Genomic DNA, 18350 nt, shown 5'->3' with positions numbered 1-18350 from the left:
TTTCCCCACGCTGCTGTTTGACCCACATGATACAGACCACTTCTTACCCTGTCTAATGCTTCTGCTGCTCAGCCTGTCTCTTCAACTTGGTTACCCTGTCTAATGCTTCTGCTGCCCAGCCTGTCTCTTCAACTTGGTTACCCTGTCTAATGCTTCTGCTGCCCAGCCTGTCTCTTCAACTTGGTTACCCTGTCTAATGCTTCTGCTGCCCAGCCTGTCTCTTCAACTTGGTTACCCTGTCTAATGCTTCTGCTGCCCAGCCTGTCTCTTCAACTTGGTTACCCTGTCTAATGCTTCTGCTGCCCAGCCTGTCTCTTCAACCCCCCCCCCCCCCTCTCTCTCTCTGTAGGATCTGTTGTTGTTGGGGGCCACAGCTATAGAGGACCGTCTCCAGGCAGGGGTCCCTGAGACCATTGCTACTCTGATGAAGGCCGACATCAAGATCTGGGTCCTCACTGGAGACAAACAGGAGACCGCCATCAACATAGGTGAGCGAGATAGAGGGGGGCATGGAGAGAGAGAGGGGGGGGGGGGCATGGAGAGAGGGGGGGGGGGGCAGGGAGAGAGAGGGGGGGGCATGGAGAGAGAGAGAGGGGGGGCATGGAGAGAGAGAGGGGGGGCATGGAGAGAGAGAGGGGGGGCATGGAGAGAGAGAGGGGGCATGGAGAGAGAGAGAGAGAGGGGGGCATGGAGAGAGAGAGAGGGGGGCATGGAGAGAGAGAGAGGGGCATGGAGCGAGAGAGAGAGACGTGTGTCTATTTCTGTGCTGTATCTGGTATTGTATTCTCTGTCTCAGGCTACTCCTGTCGTCTGGTGACCCACGGCATGTCCCTCCTCATCGTCAACGAGGACTCACTGGATGTGAGTACATCTTCCTCACCTCTTCCATCCAGCCATTTCCTCATCTTCAACTCCCTCCTCCCTCTCCTCTTTGGGTCTGTGTGGGCTCTAGAGTGTTACCGTGGGAATCGGGGTGTGGCAGAGTAGAGATTGGTGTGTGTGTCTCTTTGTCTGCTCACAGGTGGAGGTAATTAAGGTGTCTGGTGTCTTCCTGGAGAAAGAGATGAAAGACACATACTGCTGTATCGCTTTCTCTCCTCTCATCCCGGTCTCTCTCTCTCTCTCGCGCACACACACACACACACAAACAGACACACAAACACGTTGGCATAGGAGACACTCTATAGAACACAGTATGCTCTGGTCAGATTCCATTTAAACCTGTGATTTAGGCTGGTTGAGTTGAGGGTCAGTATGTATGTTGTTTTCATGTAGAGTCTGCTGATTCTAAGTGGCTGGATTACTGTCGTGAGAATAAACACACACTCCGTCTCAGCAGGGGTGTAAAGTACCATTTAAGTAGTTTTTCAGGGTATCTTTACTTTACTATTTATATTTTTGACAACTTTAACTTTCGTACAGTCCTTAAGAAAATAATGTACTTTTTACTCCATACATTTTCCCTGACACCCAAAAGTATATTTTGAATACTTAACAGGACAGGAAAATGGTCTAATTCACACACTTATCAGGAGAACATCCCTGGTCATCCCATGCCTCTGATCTGGCAGACTCACTAATCACACATGTTTAGATTTTAAATGATGTCTGAGTGTTGGAGTGTGACCCTGGCTCTCCATAAACTAGAAAATGGTGCCCTCTGGTTTGCAAAATTAAAAGCAATTTGAAATGATTTTGACTTTTGATACTTAAGTATATTTAAAACCAAATGCTTTTAGACTTTTATGCAAGTAATATTTTATTACATTTGACCTTTATTTAACTAGGCAAGTCAGTTAAGAACAATGACAGCCTAGGAACAGTAGGTAGAACAGGGGCAGAACAACAGATTTTCACCTTGTCAGCTCGGGGATTCAATCTAGCAACCTTTCAGTTACTGGACCAACGCTCTAAACACTAGGCTACCTGTCTCTAACCACTAGGCTACCTGTCTCTAACCACTAGGCTACCTGTCTCTAACCACGAGGCTACCTGTCTCTAAACACTAGGCTACCTGTCTCTAACCACTAGGCTACCTGTCTCTAACCACTAGGCTACCTGTCTCTAACCACGAGGCTACCTGTCTCTAAACACTAGGCTACCTGTCTCTAAACACTAGGCTACCTGTCTCTAACCACTAGGCTACCTGTCTCTAACCACTAGGCTACCTGTCTCTAACCACGAGGCTACCTGTCTCTAACCACGAGGCTACCTGTCTCTAACCACGAGGCTACCTGTCTCTAACCACGAGGCTACCTGTCTCTAACCACTAGGCTACCTGTCTCTAACCACTAGGCTACCTGTCTCTAACCACTAGGCTACCTGTCTCTAACCACTAGGCTACCTGTCTCTAACCACTAGGCTACCTGTCTCTAACCACGAGGCTACCTGTCTCTAAACACTAGGCTACCTGTCTCTAACCACTAGGCTACCTGTCTCTAACCACTAGGCTACCTGTCTCTAACCACTAGGCTACCTGTCTCTAACCACGAGGCTACCTGTCTCTAACCACGAGGCTACCTGTCTCTAACCACTAGGCTACCTGTCTCTAACCACTAGGCTACCTGTCTCTAACCACTAGGCTACCTGTCTCTAACCACTAGGCTACCTGTCTCTAACCACTAGGCTACCTGTCTCTAACCACTAGGCTACTTGTCTCTAACCACTAGGCTACCTGTCTCTAACCACTAGGCTACCTGTCTCTAACCACTAGGCTACCTGTCTCTAACCACTAGGCTACCTGTCTCTAACCACTAGGCTACCTGTCTCTAACCACTAGGCTACCTGTCTCTAACCACTAGGCTACCTGTCTCTAACCACTAGGCTACCTGTCTCTAACCACGAGGCTACCTGTCTCTAACCACTAGGCTACCTGTCTCTAACCACTAGGCTACCTGTCTCTAACCACGAGGCTACCTGCTCTAACCACGAGGCTACCTGTCTCTAACCACTAGGCTACCTGCCTCCCTATTTTACTGGGTGACTTTCACTTTTACTTGCCTCATTTTCTAATAAGGGATCTTTATTTTTAAGTATGACACTGCGGCACAGTCTGCTTGCTTTAGTGGAGTTAATTTGTCTGTTAGACAGTCTGCAGATAGCAGACAGGTTTACGGCCTCTACACTCCATTGTGTCTCAGACTGTGTGTGTGTGTAGGTAGTGTGTGTGTGTGTGTGTGTGTGTAGGTAGAGTGTGTGTAGGTAGAGTGTGTGTAGGTTGTGTGTGTGTGTGTGTAGGTAGAGTGTGTAGGTAGTGTGTAGGTAGAGAGAAAGTGTGTGTAGGTAGAGTGTGTGTGTGGGTAGTGTGTAGGTAGAGAGAGAGTGTGTGTAGGTAGTGTGTGTGTGTGTGTAGGTAGTGTGTAGGTAGAGAGAGAGAGTGTGTAGGTAGAGAGAGAGAGTGTGTAGGTAGAGAGAGAGAGATTGTGTAGGTAGAGAGAGAGAGATTGTGTAGGTAGAGAGAGAGTGATTGTGTAGGTAGAGAGAGAGAGAGTGTGTAGGTAGAGAGAGAGAGAGTGTGTAGGTAGAGAGAGAGAGTGTGTAGGTAGAGAGAGAGAGTGTGTAGGTAGAGAGAGAGAGTGTGTAGGTAGAGAGAGAGAGAGTGTGTAGGTAGAGAGTGTGTAGGTAGGTAGAGAGAGAGTGTGTAGGTAGGTAGAGTAGGTAGTGTGTGTAGGTAGTGTGTGTGTGTGGCTAGGGAAAAGTACACACTTCCATAAGAGAATGAGAGGGAAAGGGAGTTCGGTTTACAGTAAAATGCTTTTCTTGACAATGAGACCATTCAGTAGCACTGTAATTAGTCAGACTGAGTCTATTCAATTAAAACCTTAACTGACGTTAAGGGACCACTCCAACGTAACATTCCTGTCACCCTGAAATTCAACCAATAACAGTTGGCTTTATTTCATCCCTCCTACTGTAAATATTGTTTTGTTGACTTAGTATATACTAATTAAAATATGCATTCTTGTAGGTTAATGTGAAGGATGATTGGGCCCTTACCTTGTTCTGTTGTGTGTGTTGAGTGGGACTGAGTGTCCAGAGGACAGGTCCAGAGAGGTGTGGTGAGAGGACAGGTCCAGAGGACAGGTCCAGAGAGGTGTGGTGAGAAGACAGGTCCAGAGAGGTGTGTTGAGAAGACAGGTCCAGAGAGGTGTGGTGAGAGGACAGGTCCAGAGAGGTGTGGTGAGAGGACAGGTCCAGAGGACCGGTCCAGAGAGGTGTGTTGAGAAGACAGGTCCAGAGAGGTGTGGTGAGAGGACAGGTCCAGAGAGGTGTGGTGAGAGGACAGGTCCAGAGAAGTGTGGTGAGAGGACAGGTCCAGAGAGGTGTGGTGAGAGGACAGGTCCAGAGAGGTGTGGTGAGAGGACAGGTCCAGAGAGGTGTGGTGAGAGGACAGGTCCAGAGAGGTGTGGTGAGAGGACAGGTCACCACAGATGAAAGCAGACAGACTTATCTCACATCACACTTAAAATAACTGATTGAGGTTCAGGTTAGAGCCACCACTGTGTGTGTGTGTGTGTGTGTGTGTGTGTGTGTGTGTGTGTAACATCTGTAGGTGGGTGGGTTTGTGTTTGTTAGAGTTAGGGAGAACAGGAGCAAATATATATGTATAATAAAAATATAATTCCACACCTGTTGCCCCATTGCAGTGTATCTCTTGTCCTAGTTTACCACTCCTTCTTCTCCTTCCCCCGCTTTCTTTCAGTTTGTTTCTTTAGTTTTTCGGAGGTGAGGCTCATCTCTGTTGATCTTGTGGTTGGTAGTCAGGCGGATGTCTCCCTCCCTCCCCTCTTTTCTTCCCCTTTCCATGTCTCCTTCATGCTGCTATCTATACATCTGTCAGCAACCCCTCCGTACACAGGAAGAGGTGTGTGTGTGTGTGTGTGTGTGTGTGATGTGCGAGATAAACATCTGGAGGTAAAAGGGAGAGACAAAGTGAAATAGATTGAGAGAGAAAGAGGGATGGGAACTGGAGAGAGGGGTAGAGGTACTGGAGAGAGGGGTAGAGGTACTGGAGAGAGGGGTAGAGGTACTGGAGAGAGGGGTAGAGGTACTGGAGAGAGGGGTAGAGGTACTGGAGAGAGGGGTAGAGGTACTGGAGAGAGGGGTAGAGGTACTGGAGAGAGGGGTAGAGGTACTGGAGAGAGGGGTAGAGGTACTGGAGAGAGGGGTAGAGGTACTGGAGAGAGGGGTAGAGGTACTGGAGAGAGGGGTAGAGGTACTGGAGAGAGGGGTAGAGGTACTGGAGAGAGGGGTAGAGGCACAGGAGAGAGGGGTAGAGGCACTGGAGAGCGGGAGAGGGGTACTGGAGAGCGGGAGAGGGGCACTGGAGAGAGGGGTAGAGGCACTGGAGAGCGGGAGAGGGGTACTGGAGAGCGGGAGAGGGGTACTGGAGAGCGGGAGAGGGGTACTGGAGAGCGGGAGAGGGGTACTGGAGAGCGGGAGAGGGGTACTGGAGAGCTGGCTAGAGGCACTGGAGAGGTGGCTAGAGGCACTGGATAGAGGGAGAGGTACTGGAGAGAGGGGTAGAGGTACTGGAGAGAGGGGTAGAGGTACTGGAGAGAGGTACTGGAGAGGTGGCTAGAGGCACTGGATAGAGGGAGAGGTACTGGAGAGAGGGGTAGAGGTACTGGAGAGAGGGGTAGAGGTACTGGAGAGAGGTACTGGAGAGGTGGCTAGAGGCACTGGATAGAGGGAGAGGTACTGGAGAGAGGGGTAGAGGTACTGGAGAGAGGGGTAGAGGTACTGGAGAGAGGGGTAGAGGTACTGGAGAGAGGTACTGGAGAGGTGGCTAGAGGCACTGGATAGAGGGAGAGGTACTGGAGAGAGGGATATATGGAGCCATCTGAGGGTGATGAGTTAGGAGAGTAATGTGATCTCCTTTTGGCACTCCCTTTTGTCAAAACAAACCCTCTAAGCAATGCCTCCTGGGTAAACATGGCGACCTGTGACGGTTACACAGTGACATGTCCATCTGTCACCTTTATATCAAATATATCACACACACACCAGTCTTTACAGTAGAGGTGGTGGCTTTTACAGATCAGGCTCATAGTGTTGGATATACATTTCATCAATCTTACCCACAACCCCCCTCTGTCCTGTCACACCGCCCGCATTACAAGTCAAACACAAACCTCTTCACTGTGCTGCTCATTAATCATCACACACACACTACATAGCCAAAAGTATGTGGACACCTGCTCATCGAACATCTCATTCCAAAATCATGGGCATTAATATGGAGTTGGTCCCCCTTTGCTGCTATAACAGTCTCCACTCTTCTGGAAAGGCTTCCCACTCGATGTTTGAACATTGCTGCGGGGACTTGCTTCCATTCAGTCACGAGCATTAGTGAGGTCGGGCGCTGATGTTGGGCGATTTGGCCTGGCTCGCATTCAGCGTTCCAATTCATCCCAAAGGTGTTTGATGGGGTTGAGCCAAGCGTCAGTCAAGTTATTCCACACCGATCTCGACAAACCATCTCTGTATGGACCTGGCTTAGTGCACAGGGGCATTGTCATGCTGAAACAGGAAAGGGCCTTCCCCAAACTGTTGCCACAAAGTTGGAAGCACAGAATTGTCTAGAATGTAATTGTATGCTGTAGTGTTAAGATTTCCCTTCACTGGAACTAAGGGGCCTGAAACAGAGAACTAATTTCCACTGCTCCAGACTCATTCACCCACCCTCCCACATACTAACCATACCACCCTCCCACATACTAACCATACCACCCTCCCACATACTAACCATACCACCCTCCCACATACTAACCATACCACCCTCCCACATACTAACCATACCACCCTCCCACATACTAACCATACCACCCTCACACATACTAACCATACCCCCCTCACACATACTAACCATACCCCCCTCCCACATACTAACCATACCACCCTCACACATACTAACCATACCCCCCTCACACATACTAACCATACCCCCCTCACACATACTAACCATAACTCCCTCCCACATACTAACCATACCCCCCTCCCACATACTAACCATACCCCCCTCCCACATACTAACCATACCACCCTCCCACATACTAACCATACCACCCTCCCACATACTAACCATACCACCCTCCCACATACTAACCATACCACCCTCCCACATACTAACCATACCACCCTCCCACATACTAACCATACCCCCCTCACACATACTAACCATACCCCCCTCCCACATACTAACCATACCACCCTCCCACATACTAACCATACCCCCCTCACACATACTAACCATAACACCCTCACACATACTAACCATACCACCCTCACACATACTAACCATACCACCCTCACACATACTAACCATAACCCCCCTCACACATACTAACCATAACACCCTCACACATACTAACCATACCACCCTCACACATACTAACCATACCACCCTCACACATACTAACCATACCCCCCTCACACATACTAACCATACCCCCCTCACACATACTAACCATACCCCCCTCACACATACTAACCATACCCCCCTCACACATACTAACCATACCCCCCTCACACATACTAACCATACCCCCCTCTCCCTCACATACCCCCCTCTCCCTCACATACCCCCCCTCACACATACTAACCACACCCCCCTCTCCCTCACATACCCCCATCCGCCTCATATACCCCCCTTCCACATACTAACCATACCCCCCTCTCCCTCACATACCCAACCTCTCCCTCACATACCCAACCTCTCCCTCACATACCCCCCTCCGCCTCACATACCCCCCTTCCACATACTAACCATACCCCCCTCTCCCTCACACCCCCCCCCTCTCTCAGACACCCCCCTCTCCCTCACATACCCCCTCCGCCTCATATACCCCTCTCCCACATACTAACCATACCCTCCTCATATACCCCCCTCACACATATTAACCATACCACCCTCCAACATACTAACCAATACCCCCTCTCCCTGACATACCCCGTTCCCCCTCACATACCCCCCTCTCCACCCTCTCAACCTCCCTCTTACTCATTCTACTCTCACCTCACTACCGTACCCAACTCCCTCATTCTCTCGTGTGTGCGTGTGTGCGCGCGCTGAGAGAAGGTGATCTGTGATATGTCACACCATCTGAACCTTTCTGCCCAGCTCTAAATATAAACCTGAGAAGATTTCACACAAGAGCCTGAGAGAAAGGTTAACAGCGTGTGTGTGAATCTCTGTTCAAGCCTGTTCCCAGCGCAGATGCATATGAAAAATAACATTTTGTTTGGAACTGAAAATGCCTTTACTGAGAGATCTGTCATCCGGTGACATGGGAAAATGTACAGTACTTGATTGCCCCCAAACATAGGGAGTTATATGAGAGGAATTCATGCAGTGACGTCAGAGATGCCAGTCATTTTACAGTCTGCAGTATCTCTTAACTGTAGATGTGCAGGACGATCCAAATGGTTAGTTTTACATTAAGAAAGATACGGGGTGTTAAAAGTTACATAAAGCAATGATGTATGATGATTTACAGTTTACTAATGACTGTTTGACAATGATTTTTAATCAGTTAATATGTTAGTTTACGATCTGTTAGCTAGTGTGTGTGCTTGTCTCTCTGCTGTGACAAGTAGCTGTGGGTTATTAGCACCAACGTGTTAGGCCATTACACTGTTTGCTTCCAGTTGGACTCATTGAGGTGTGTGTGTGTGTGTGTGTGTGTGTGTGTGAAGCACAGTGTGTTGGTTATTGCTTGGGGAGTGTAATTGTGATGATGTAGGTAGGCTGTAATATCTCATGATTTTGTGTCGGCCTACCTCGTAATAACAGTGTGACGACCCCTCTACAACAAACTACCTCATGATAACAGTGTGTCGGCCCCTCTACAACAAACTACCTCATGATAACAGTGTGTCGGCCCCTCTACAACAAACTACCTCATGATAACAGTGTGTCGGCCCCTCTACAACAAACTACCTCATGATAACAGTGTGTCGGCCCCTCTACAACAAACTACCTCATGATAACAGTGTGCCGGCCCCTCTACACCAAACTACCTCGTAATAACAGTGTGCCGGCCCTCTACAACAAACTACCTCGTAATAACAGTGTGCCGGCCCCTCTACAACAAACTACCTCGTAATAACAGTGTGCCGGCCCATCTACACCAAACTACCTCGTAATAACAGTGTGACGACCCCTCTACACCAAACTACCTCGTAATAACAGTGTGCCGGCCCTCTACACCAAACTACCTCATGATAACAGTGTGACGACCCCTCTACAACAAACTACCTCGTAATAACAGTGTGACGACCCCTCTACACCAAACTACCTCGTAATAACAGTGTGCCGGCCCTCTACACCAAACTACCTCATGATAACAGTGTGACGACCCCTCTACAACAAACTACCTCGTAATAACAGTGTGACAACCCCTCTACAACAAACTACCTCATGATAACAGTGTGACGACCCCTCTACAACAAACTACCTCGTAATAACAGTGTGCCGGCCCCTCTACAACAAACTACCTCGTAATAACAGTGTGCCGGCCCCTCTACAACAAACTACCTCGTAATAACAGTGTGACAACCCCTCTACAACAAACTACCTCGTAATAACAGTGTGACGACCCCTCTACAACAAACTACCTCGTAATAACAGTGTGCCGGCCCTCTACAACAAACTACCTCGTAATAACAGTGTGACGACCCCTCTACACCAAACTACCTCGTAATAACAGTGTGCCGGCCCCTCTACACCAAACTACCTCGTAATAACAGTGTGCCGGCCCCTCTACACCAAACTACCTCGTAATAACAGTGTGCCGGCCCCTCTACACCAAACTACCTCGTAATAACAGTGTGCCGGCCCCTCTACACCAAACTACCTCATGATAACAGTGTGGGTGTTAGATGAAGTAATCATGACAACAGGCACAAGGTTCCGCTGGGGCAGATGGATAGGACTTTATCTGACTGTGTCCCTAAACACAAACACAAGCACACGCTCACGTTCTCACACAGTCACACACACACAGGGACTTTGATTTGCAGAACTCTGACAACCGGTAATATCCTTTCATTCTCTTTGTTTTACTCTCCCCTTGTTTGGGAGAAGGTAAATGCAAACACGAATTCTGGACTAGAAGAGAAACACAAAGTCCAAGACTGAGAGAACAAGAGAGGAGATTTTTTCAAGAGAGAGGAGTGACAGCATGTTGCTGGATCAGTTTTGAAGTGTGTGTGCTTGCATGTGCGTGTATACATTTTGGAGGGAAGCAGGGGGCAAAAAGAATGTTGGTCTGGGCGAAAGAAAGGGAGTGTGTGTGTGTGTGATTAGTGTGTAGTTTCTCCCACTCTGGTCAGTTGACAGGGGTCAAATCAGTTCAGATCACAGGGATGAACTGGGGTCATCTGACTAGAAATAATCCTGTCTTCTCTGTTGGTTCATTGAATCCATAAAGTCTGTATTCAAATCAGATGTTATTATGGGTGTAGTGAAATGCTTGTGTTCCTGGCTCCTACAGTGCCGTAGTATCTAACAATACACAACAATAACACATGAATCTAAAAAGTAAAAGAATGGAATTTAGAAATATTAGGATGATCAATGTCTGTCTATCTGACGTGAAAGTGTCTGTTTACAGTTTGAATGTACAGTGTATACATGTTCTATAAAAGTATTTGTGTATGGATTAAGTATGTATCGTGTGTGTGTGTTCTCCTGGAAGTGTGTGTGGGCTGTGTGGTGGTGTGTGTCTGCCTGGCCACATGGTTCTCATTAGAGGCAATGGGATGTTTGTTTTCTCTATTAGTCTGTTCCTTTATTATCAACAACTCCTTCAAAACTGCCCCAAACTAAAGCCCAATAAACAGATCCAACAAACACAACCAGGGCTGCACGCATGGTGTGTGTGTGTGTGTGTGATTTGTGCCTGGGTATCAGTGTGTTTCACAGATTGTGTTGCTACTTATGTATAGAGGTTCATATTGCCCCGAGCAGCAACCTCATTATTAAGATATGGATATCTCCTTCTCCCTGCTTCACTCAATCCTTTCACAATGTTGGGCTATCTTTGTCCCTCTACTGTCTCACTCTCTCCTCTTTGTCCCTCTACTGTCTCACTCTCTCCTCTTTGTCTCTCTACTGTCTCACTCTCTCTTTGTCCCTCTACTGTCTCACTCTCTCTTTGTCCCTCTACTGTCTTACTCTCTCCTTGTCCCTCTACTGTCTCACTCTCTCTTTGTCCCTCTAGTGTCTCACTCTCTCCTCTTTGTCCCTCTACTGTCTCACTCTCTCCTCTTTGTCCCTCTATTGTCTCACTCTCTTTGTCCCTCTAGTGTCTTACTCTCTCTGTCCCTCTAGTGTCTCACTCTCTCCTCTTTGTCCCTCTACTGTCTCACTCTCTCCTCTTTGTCCCTCTACTGTCTCACTCTCTTCTCTTTGTCCCTCTACTGTCTTACTCTCTCTTTGTCCCTCTACTGTCTCACTCTCTCTTTGTCCCTCTACTGTCTCACTCTCTCTTTGTCCCTCTACTGTCTCACTCTCTCCTCTTTGTCCCTCTGTCTCACTCTCTCCTCTTTGTCCCTCTACTGTCTCACTCTCTCTTTGTCCCTCTACTGTCTCACTCTCTCTTTGTCCCTCTACTGTCTCACTCTCTCTTTGTCCCTCTACTGTCTCACTCTCTCCTCTTTGTCCCTCTACTGTCTCACTCTCTCCTCTTTGTCCCTCTATTGTCTCACTCTCTCCTCTTTGTCCCTCTACTGTCTCACTCTCTCCTCTTTGTCCCTCTACTGTCTCACTCTCTCCTCTTTGTCCCTCTACTGTCTCACTCTCTCCTCTTTGTCCCTCTACTGTCTCACTCTCTCCTCTTTGTCTCTCTACTGTCTCACTCTCTCTTTGTCCCTCTACTGTCTCACTCTCTCTTTGTCCCTCTAGTGTCTCACTCTCTCCTCTTTGTCCCTCTACTGTCTCACTCTCTCCTCTTTGTCTCTCTACTGTCTCACTCTCTCTTTGTCCCTCTACTGTCTCACTCTCTCTTTGTCCCTCTACTGTCTTACTCTCTCCTTGTCCCTCTACTGTCTCACTCTCTCTTTGTCCCTCTACTGTCTCACTCTCTCTTTGTCCCTCTACTGTCTCACTCTCTCCTCTTTGTCCCTCTACTGTCTCACTCTCTCCTCTTTGTCCCTCTATTGTCTCACTCTCTCCTCTTTGTCCCTCTACTGTCTCACTCTCTCCTTTGTCCCTCTACTGTCTCACTCTCTCTTTGTCCCTCTACTGTCTCACTCTCTCCAGCCTGTTCATGTACGTGTAAGAAGTGTGTGTGTTTATTTTCGATTGTATACTTTTGCATCTCCATTTCTGCTTAAAACCTGTAGATGAAGAATATATATCGTGTGTGTGTGTGTGTGTGTGTGTGTGTTGAATCCCCTCTTTCTCTTGCCCTCCCCAGGCAACACGTGCCACCCTGACAGCTCACTGTATGTCTCTGGGTGACTCTCTGGGGAAGGAGAATGAGTTGGCTCTGATCATCGATGGACAGACCCTGAAATACGCCCTGTCCTTCGAGCTCCGCCAAGCCTTCCTAGACCTCGCCCTGTCCTGCAAGGCCGTCATCTGCTGCAGGTAAGAGACACACTCGCACACACATCCTATTCTGCATCTGCTCTGGGGGGGGGGGGGGGGGGGGGGGGGGGGTGTTTTGGGCTTGGGGGGGGGGGTGTTTGGGCTTGGGGGGGTGTGTTTTGGGCTTGGGGGGGGGGGGGTGTTTTGTGCTTGGGGGGTGTGTGTTTTGTGCTTGGGGGGTGTGTGTTTTGTGCTTGGGGGGGTGTGTTTTGGGCTTGGGGGTGTGTGTTTTGTGCTTGGGGGGGGTGTGTTTTGTGCTTGGGGGGGGTGTGTTTTGGGCTTGGGGGTGTGTGTTTTGGGCTTGGGGGTGTGTGTTTTGGGCTTGGGGGTGTGTGTTTTGGGCTTGGGGGGGTGTGTTTTGGGCTTGGGGGGGTGTGTTTTGGGCTGGCGGGGGTATGTGGCTTGGGGGGTGTGTTTTGGGCTTGGGGGTGTGTTTTGGGCCTGGGGGGGGTGTGTTTTGGGCCTGGGAGGGTGTGTTTTGGGCTTGGGGGGGGGTTGGGCTTGGGGGGGTGTGTTTTGGGTTTGGGGGTGTGTGGCTTGGGCTTGGGGGGGGGGGTGTTTTGGGCTTTGGGGGTGTGTTTTGGGCTGGGGGGTGTGTTTTGGGCTTGGTGCTGACTAAAGGATCTGGTTGTTTTTTAATAGTGTTAGTAAATGACTGTAGATCATAAAATCTTGGCATGGATCTCAGTGGTTAATGGAATACACCGCACCACATGGAAATGTCAAAGTCATGACTCACTTACTGCTATTATCCCACCACACACACACACACACACACACACACACAGTTGAAGTGGGAAGTTTACGTACATTTAGGTTGGAGTCCATTAAGTCATTTTTCAACCACTCGACAAATGTCTTGTTAACAAACTATAGTTTTGGCAAGTCGGTTAGGACATCTACTTTGGCAATGACACAAGTAATTTTTCCAACATTTGTTTACAGACAGATTATTTCACTTATAATTCACCGTATCACAATTCCAGTGGGTCAGAAGTTTATATACACTAATTTGACTGTGCCTTTAAACAGCTTGGAAAATTCCAGAAAATGATGTCATGGCTTTAGAAGCTTCTGATAGGCTAATTAACATCATTTGAGTCAATTGGAGGTGTACCTGCGGATGTATTTCAAGTCCTACCTTCAAACTCAGTGCCTCTTTGCTTGACATCATGGACAAATCAAAAGAAATCAGCCAAAAACAATTGTAGACCTCCACAAGTCTGGTTCATCCTTGGGAGCAATTTCCAAAACGCCTGAAGGTACCACGTTCATCTGTACAAACAATAGTATGCAAGTATAAACACCATGGGACCGTGCAGCCGTCACACCGCTCAGGAAGGAGACTCGTTCTGTCTCCTAGAGATGAACATACTTTGGTGCGAAAAGTGCAAATGAATCCCAGAACAACAGCAAAGGACCTTGTGAAGATGCTGGAAGAAACGGGTACAAAAGTATCCATATCCACAGTGAAACAAGTCCTATATCGACATAACCTGAAAGGCCGTTCAGCAAGGAAGAAGCCACTGCTCCAAAACCACCATAAAAAGCCAGACTATGGTTTGCAACTGCACATGGGGACAAAGATCGTACTTTTTGGAGAAATGTCCTCTGGTCTGATGAAACAAAAATAGAACTGTTTGGCCATAATGACCATCGTTATGTTTGGAACAAAAAGGGGGAGGCTTGCAAGCCGAAGAACACAATCCCAACCGTGAAGCACAGGGGTGGCAGCATCATGTTGTGGGGATGCTTTGCTGCAGGAGGGAGTGGTGCACTTCACAAAATAGATGACATCATGAAGCAGGGAAATTATGTGGATATATTGAATATTGAAGACACATCTCAAGACATCAGTCAGGAAGTTAAAGCTTGGTTGCAAATGGGTCTTCCAAATGGACAATGACCCCAAGCATACTTCCAAAGTTGTGGCAAAATGGCTTAAGGACGACAAAGTCAAGGTATTGAAGTGGCCATCACAAAGCCCTGACCTCAATCCTATCAAAAATGTGTGGGCAGAACTGAAAAAGCGTGTGCGGGCAAGGAGGCCTACAAACCTGACTCAGTTACACCAGCTCTGTCAGGAGGAAAGGGCCAAAATGAACCCAACTTATTGTGGGAAGCTTGTGGACGGCTACCCAAAACATTTGACCCAAGTTAAACAATTTAAAGGCAATGCTACCAAATACTAATTGAGTGTATGTAAACTTCTGACCCACTGGGAATGTGAAAGAAATTAAAGCTGAAATAAATAATTCTTTCTACTATTATTCTGACATTTTCACATTCTTACAATAAATTGGTGATCCTAACTGACTTAAGACAAGGAATTTTTACTAGGTTTAATGTCAGAAATTGTGAAAAACTGAGTTTTAAATGTATTTGGCTAAGGTGTATGTAAACTTCCGACTTCAACTGTGTGTGTGTATGTGTGTATATATATGTATGTATGTATGTATGTATGTATGTATGTATGTATGTATGTATGTATGTATGTATGTATGTATGTATGTATGTATGTATGTATGTATGTATGTATGTATGTATGTATGTATGTATGTATGTATGTATGTATGTATGTATGTATGTATGTATGTATGTATGTATGTATGTATGTATGTATGTATGTATGTATGTATGTATGTATGTATGTATGTATGTATGTATGTATGTATGTATGTATGTATGTATGTATATATACTGCCTCCATCTGTCCCTTCATTCATACAATGTATGAATGAATGTATGTTTCCACGTCAAACTGCTGTGACAGTTGTGTGTGTGTGTGTGAGGAGGGAAGTAATCGACTCTCCCTAGCATAAAAGCCATATCCGGACTGGGGTCTCCAAGGCCTTACAAAATAGCTCCATTCCTCCCTCCCCCTCTTTTTGTTCCTCTGTTTTCTTCCTGCTCCCCCCCGGCCCTCTCATGGTAGAGGTGGCTGTGATCCTCTCCTGCTGTTTGTGTGTATGTTATGGCTGTTGTATCATCTCCACTGGGTTATCATTTATCAGCGAGAGCGAAGAGAGAGAGAGACCTATATCTGTGTGCTACCTAGATCCCCCCCCCCCCCCTCCCCCACACACTTTAATGAAGACAGCTTCTCCATCCTGGAGGGGGAAATGAATCATTTCCAGGCCCAGGGACATGTACTAGTCTGTGGCGACCTAAATGTATTCATTTCCAGGCCCAGGGACATGTACTAGTCTAGCGACCTAAATGCCAGACCCAGACAAGAACCTGACACCTTCAGCACACTTGGGGAAAAGCACCTGCCTGGAGGTGACAGCACTCCCTCCCCCATATGCCCCCCTAGGCACAATTACGACAACATTACCAACAAAAACTGGTCACAACTCCTGCAGCTCTGTCGGACGCTGGGTATGTACATAGTCAATGGTCGGCTTTGAGGGGACTCCTACAGTAGGTACACCTACAGCTCATCTCTTGTCAGTAGTACTGTAGACTACTTTATCACTGACCTCAACCCAGAGTCTCTAAGAGCGTTCAGTCAGCCCACTGACATCCCTATCAGATCACAGCAAAATCAGTCTACTTGAACAGAGCAATACTCAATCATGAGGCATCAAAGCCAAAGGAACTGAATAATATTAAGAAATGCTATAGATGGAAGGAAAGTAGTGTGGAAACCTACCAAAAACCAATTCGGCAACAACAAATGCAATCCCTTTTAGACATCTTGATGGGTAAAACGTTCCACTGTAATAGTGAAGGTGTAAACCTGGCAGTAGAAAACCTAAACAGTATATTTAACCTCTGTTTCCCTATCAAATCTAAAAATGTCAAACAGAAAACCGAAGAAAATGAACAACAATGACAAGTGGTTTGATGAAGAATGTAAAAACCTAAGAAAGAAATTGAGAAACCTGTCCAACCAAAAACATAGAGACCCGGAAAACCTGAGTCTACGCCTTCACTATGGTGAATCACTAAAACAATACAGAAATATACTACGGAAAAAGAAGGAACAGCATGTCAGAAATCAGCTCAATGTAATTGAAGAATCCATAGACTCTAACCACTTCTGGGAAAATAGGAAAACAAACAAACAACATGGAGAATTATTAAACTCTTTAACATCATCCTCAGCTCTGGCATCTTCCTCAATATTTGGAACCGAGGCCTGATCACCCCAATCCACAAAATTGGCGACAAATTTGACCCCAATACCTACCGTGGGATATGCGTCAACAGCAACCGTGGGAAAATCCTCTGCATTATCATTAACAGCAGACTCTTACATTTCCTCAATGAAGACAATGTACTGAGCAAATGTCAAAATTGCTTTTTACCTAAATATCATATGACAGACCTCGTATTCACCCTGTACACCCTACTTGACAAACAAACAAACCAAAACAAAGGCAGTCTTCTCATACTTTGTTGATTTCAAAAAAGATTTTGACTCAATATGGCACATGAGGGTCTGCTATTCAGATGGATGGAAAGTAGTGTTTGGGGAAAAACATACGACATTATAATTGGGGAAAAAACACATTTCTTTCCACAGGCCCATGGGGTGAGACAGGAATGCAGCTTAAGCCCCACCCTCTTCAACATATATATCAACAAATTGGTGAGGGCAGTAGAGCAGTCTGCAGCACCTGGCCTCATCCTACTAGAATCTGAAGTCAAATGTCTACTGTTTGCTGATGATCTGGTGCTTCTGTCCTCAACTTAGGAGGGCCTACAGCAGCACCTAGATCTTCTGCACAGATTCTGTCAGACCTGGGCCCTGACAGTAAATCTCAGTAAGACAAAAATAATGGTGCTCCAAAAAATGTCCAGTCACCCGGACCACAAATACAAATTCCATCTAGACACCGTTTCCCTAGAGCACACACAAAACTATACATACCTCGGTCTAAACATTAGTGCCACAGGTAACTTCCACAAAGCTGTGAACAATCTGAGAGACAAGGCAAGAAGGGCCTTCTATGCCATCTAAAGGAACATAAAATGTAACATACCAATTAGCATCTGGCTAAAAATACTTGAATCAGTTATAAAACCCATTGCCCTTTATGGTTGTGAGGTCTGGGGTCCGCTCACCAACCAAGAATTCACAAATGGGACAAACACCAAATTGAGACTCTACATGCAGAATTCTGCAAAAATATCCTCTGTGTACAACTTAAAACACCAAATAATGCATGCAGAGCAGAATTAGGCCGATACCCACTAATTATCAAAATCCAGAAAAGAGCTGTTAAATTCTACAACAACCTTAAAGGAAGCGATTCCCAAACCTTCCATAACAAAGCCATCGCCTACAGAGAGATGAACCTGGAGAAGAGTCCCCTAAGCAAGCTGGTCCTGGGGCTCTGTTCACAAACAGACCCCACAGAGCCCCAGAACAGCAACACAATTAGACCCAAATAAATTATGAGGAAACAAAGAGATAATTACTTGACATATTGGAAAGAATTAACAAAAAAACTGAGCAAAATAGAATGCTGTTTGGCCCTAAACAGAGAGTATACAGTGGCAGAATACCTGACCACTGTGACTGACCCAAACTTAAGGAAAGCTTTGACAATGTATAGACTTGGTGAGCATAGCCTTGCTGTTGAGCATAGCCTTACTATTGTCGTAGAAAGCCTGTCTTCTCTTGAGAGCCAGGTCTATGTGCACACTGCCCACAAAATGAGGTGGAAACTGAGCTGCACTTCCTAACCTCCTGTATGACCATATTAGAGACACATTTCCCTCAGATCACACAGACCCACAACGA

General features: G+C 46.9%; 1 protein-coding gene across 5 annotated transcripts in view; it reads left to right on the top strand.

The window, feature by feature from the left end:
- Positions 1 to 18350, top strand: part of LOC110490927 (phospholipid-transporting ATPase IB) — a 97490-nt gene that overhangs the window by 40234 nt on the left and 38906 nt on the right. For all 5 annotated transcript variants that reach the window (XM_036943830.1, XM_036943828.1, XM_036943827.1 and 2 more), the window contains 3 exons: positions 350 to 488; positions 797 to 861; positions 12423 to 12595. In XM_036943830.1, the coding sequence (XP_036799725.1) occupies positions 350 to 488; positions 797 to 861; positions 12423 to 12595 (377 nt within the window). The remainder of the gene's footprint in view (positions 1 to 349; positions 489 to 796; positions 862 to 12422; positions 12596 to 18350) is intronic.

The sequence above is a fragment of the Oncorhynchus mykiss genome, chromosome 15 (genome assembly GCF_013265735.2).
Source record: "Oncorhynchus mykiss isolate Arlee chromosome 15, USDA_OmykA_1.1, whole genome shotgun sequence".
NCBI classification, from domain to species: Eukaryota; Metazoa; Chordata; class Actinopteri; order Salmoniformes; family Salmonidae; genus Oncorhynchus; species Oncorhynchus mykiss.
Note: the sequence above shows the minus strand (reverse complement) of the source record. Positions and strands in the feature narration are given on the sequence as shown.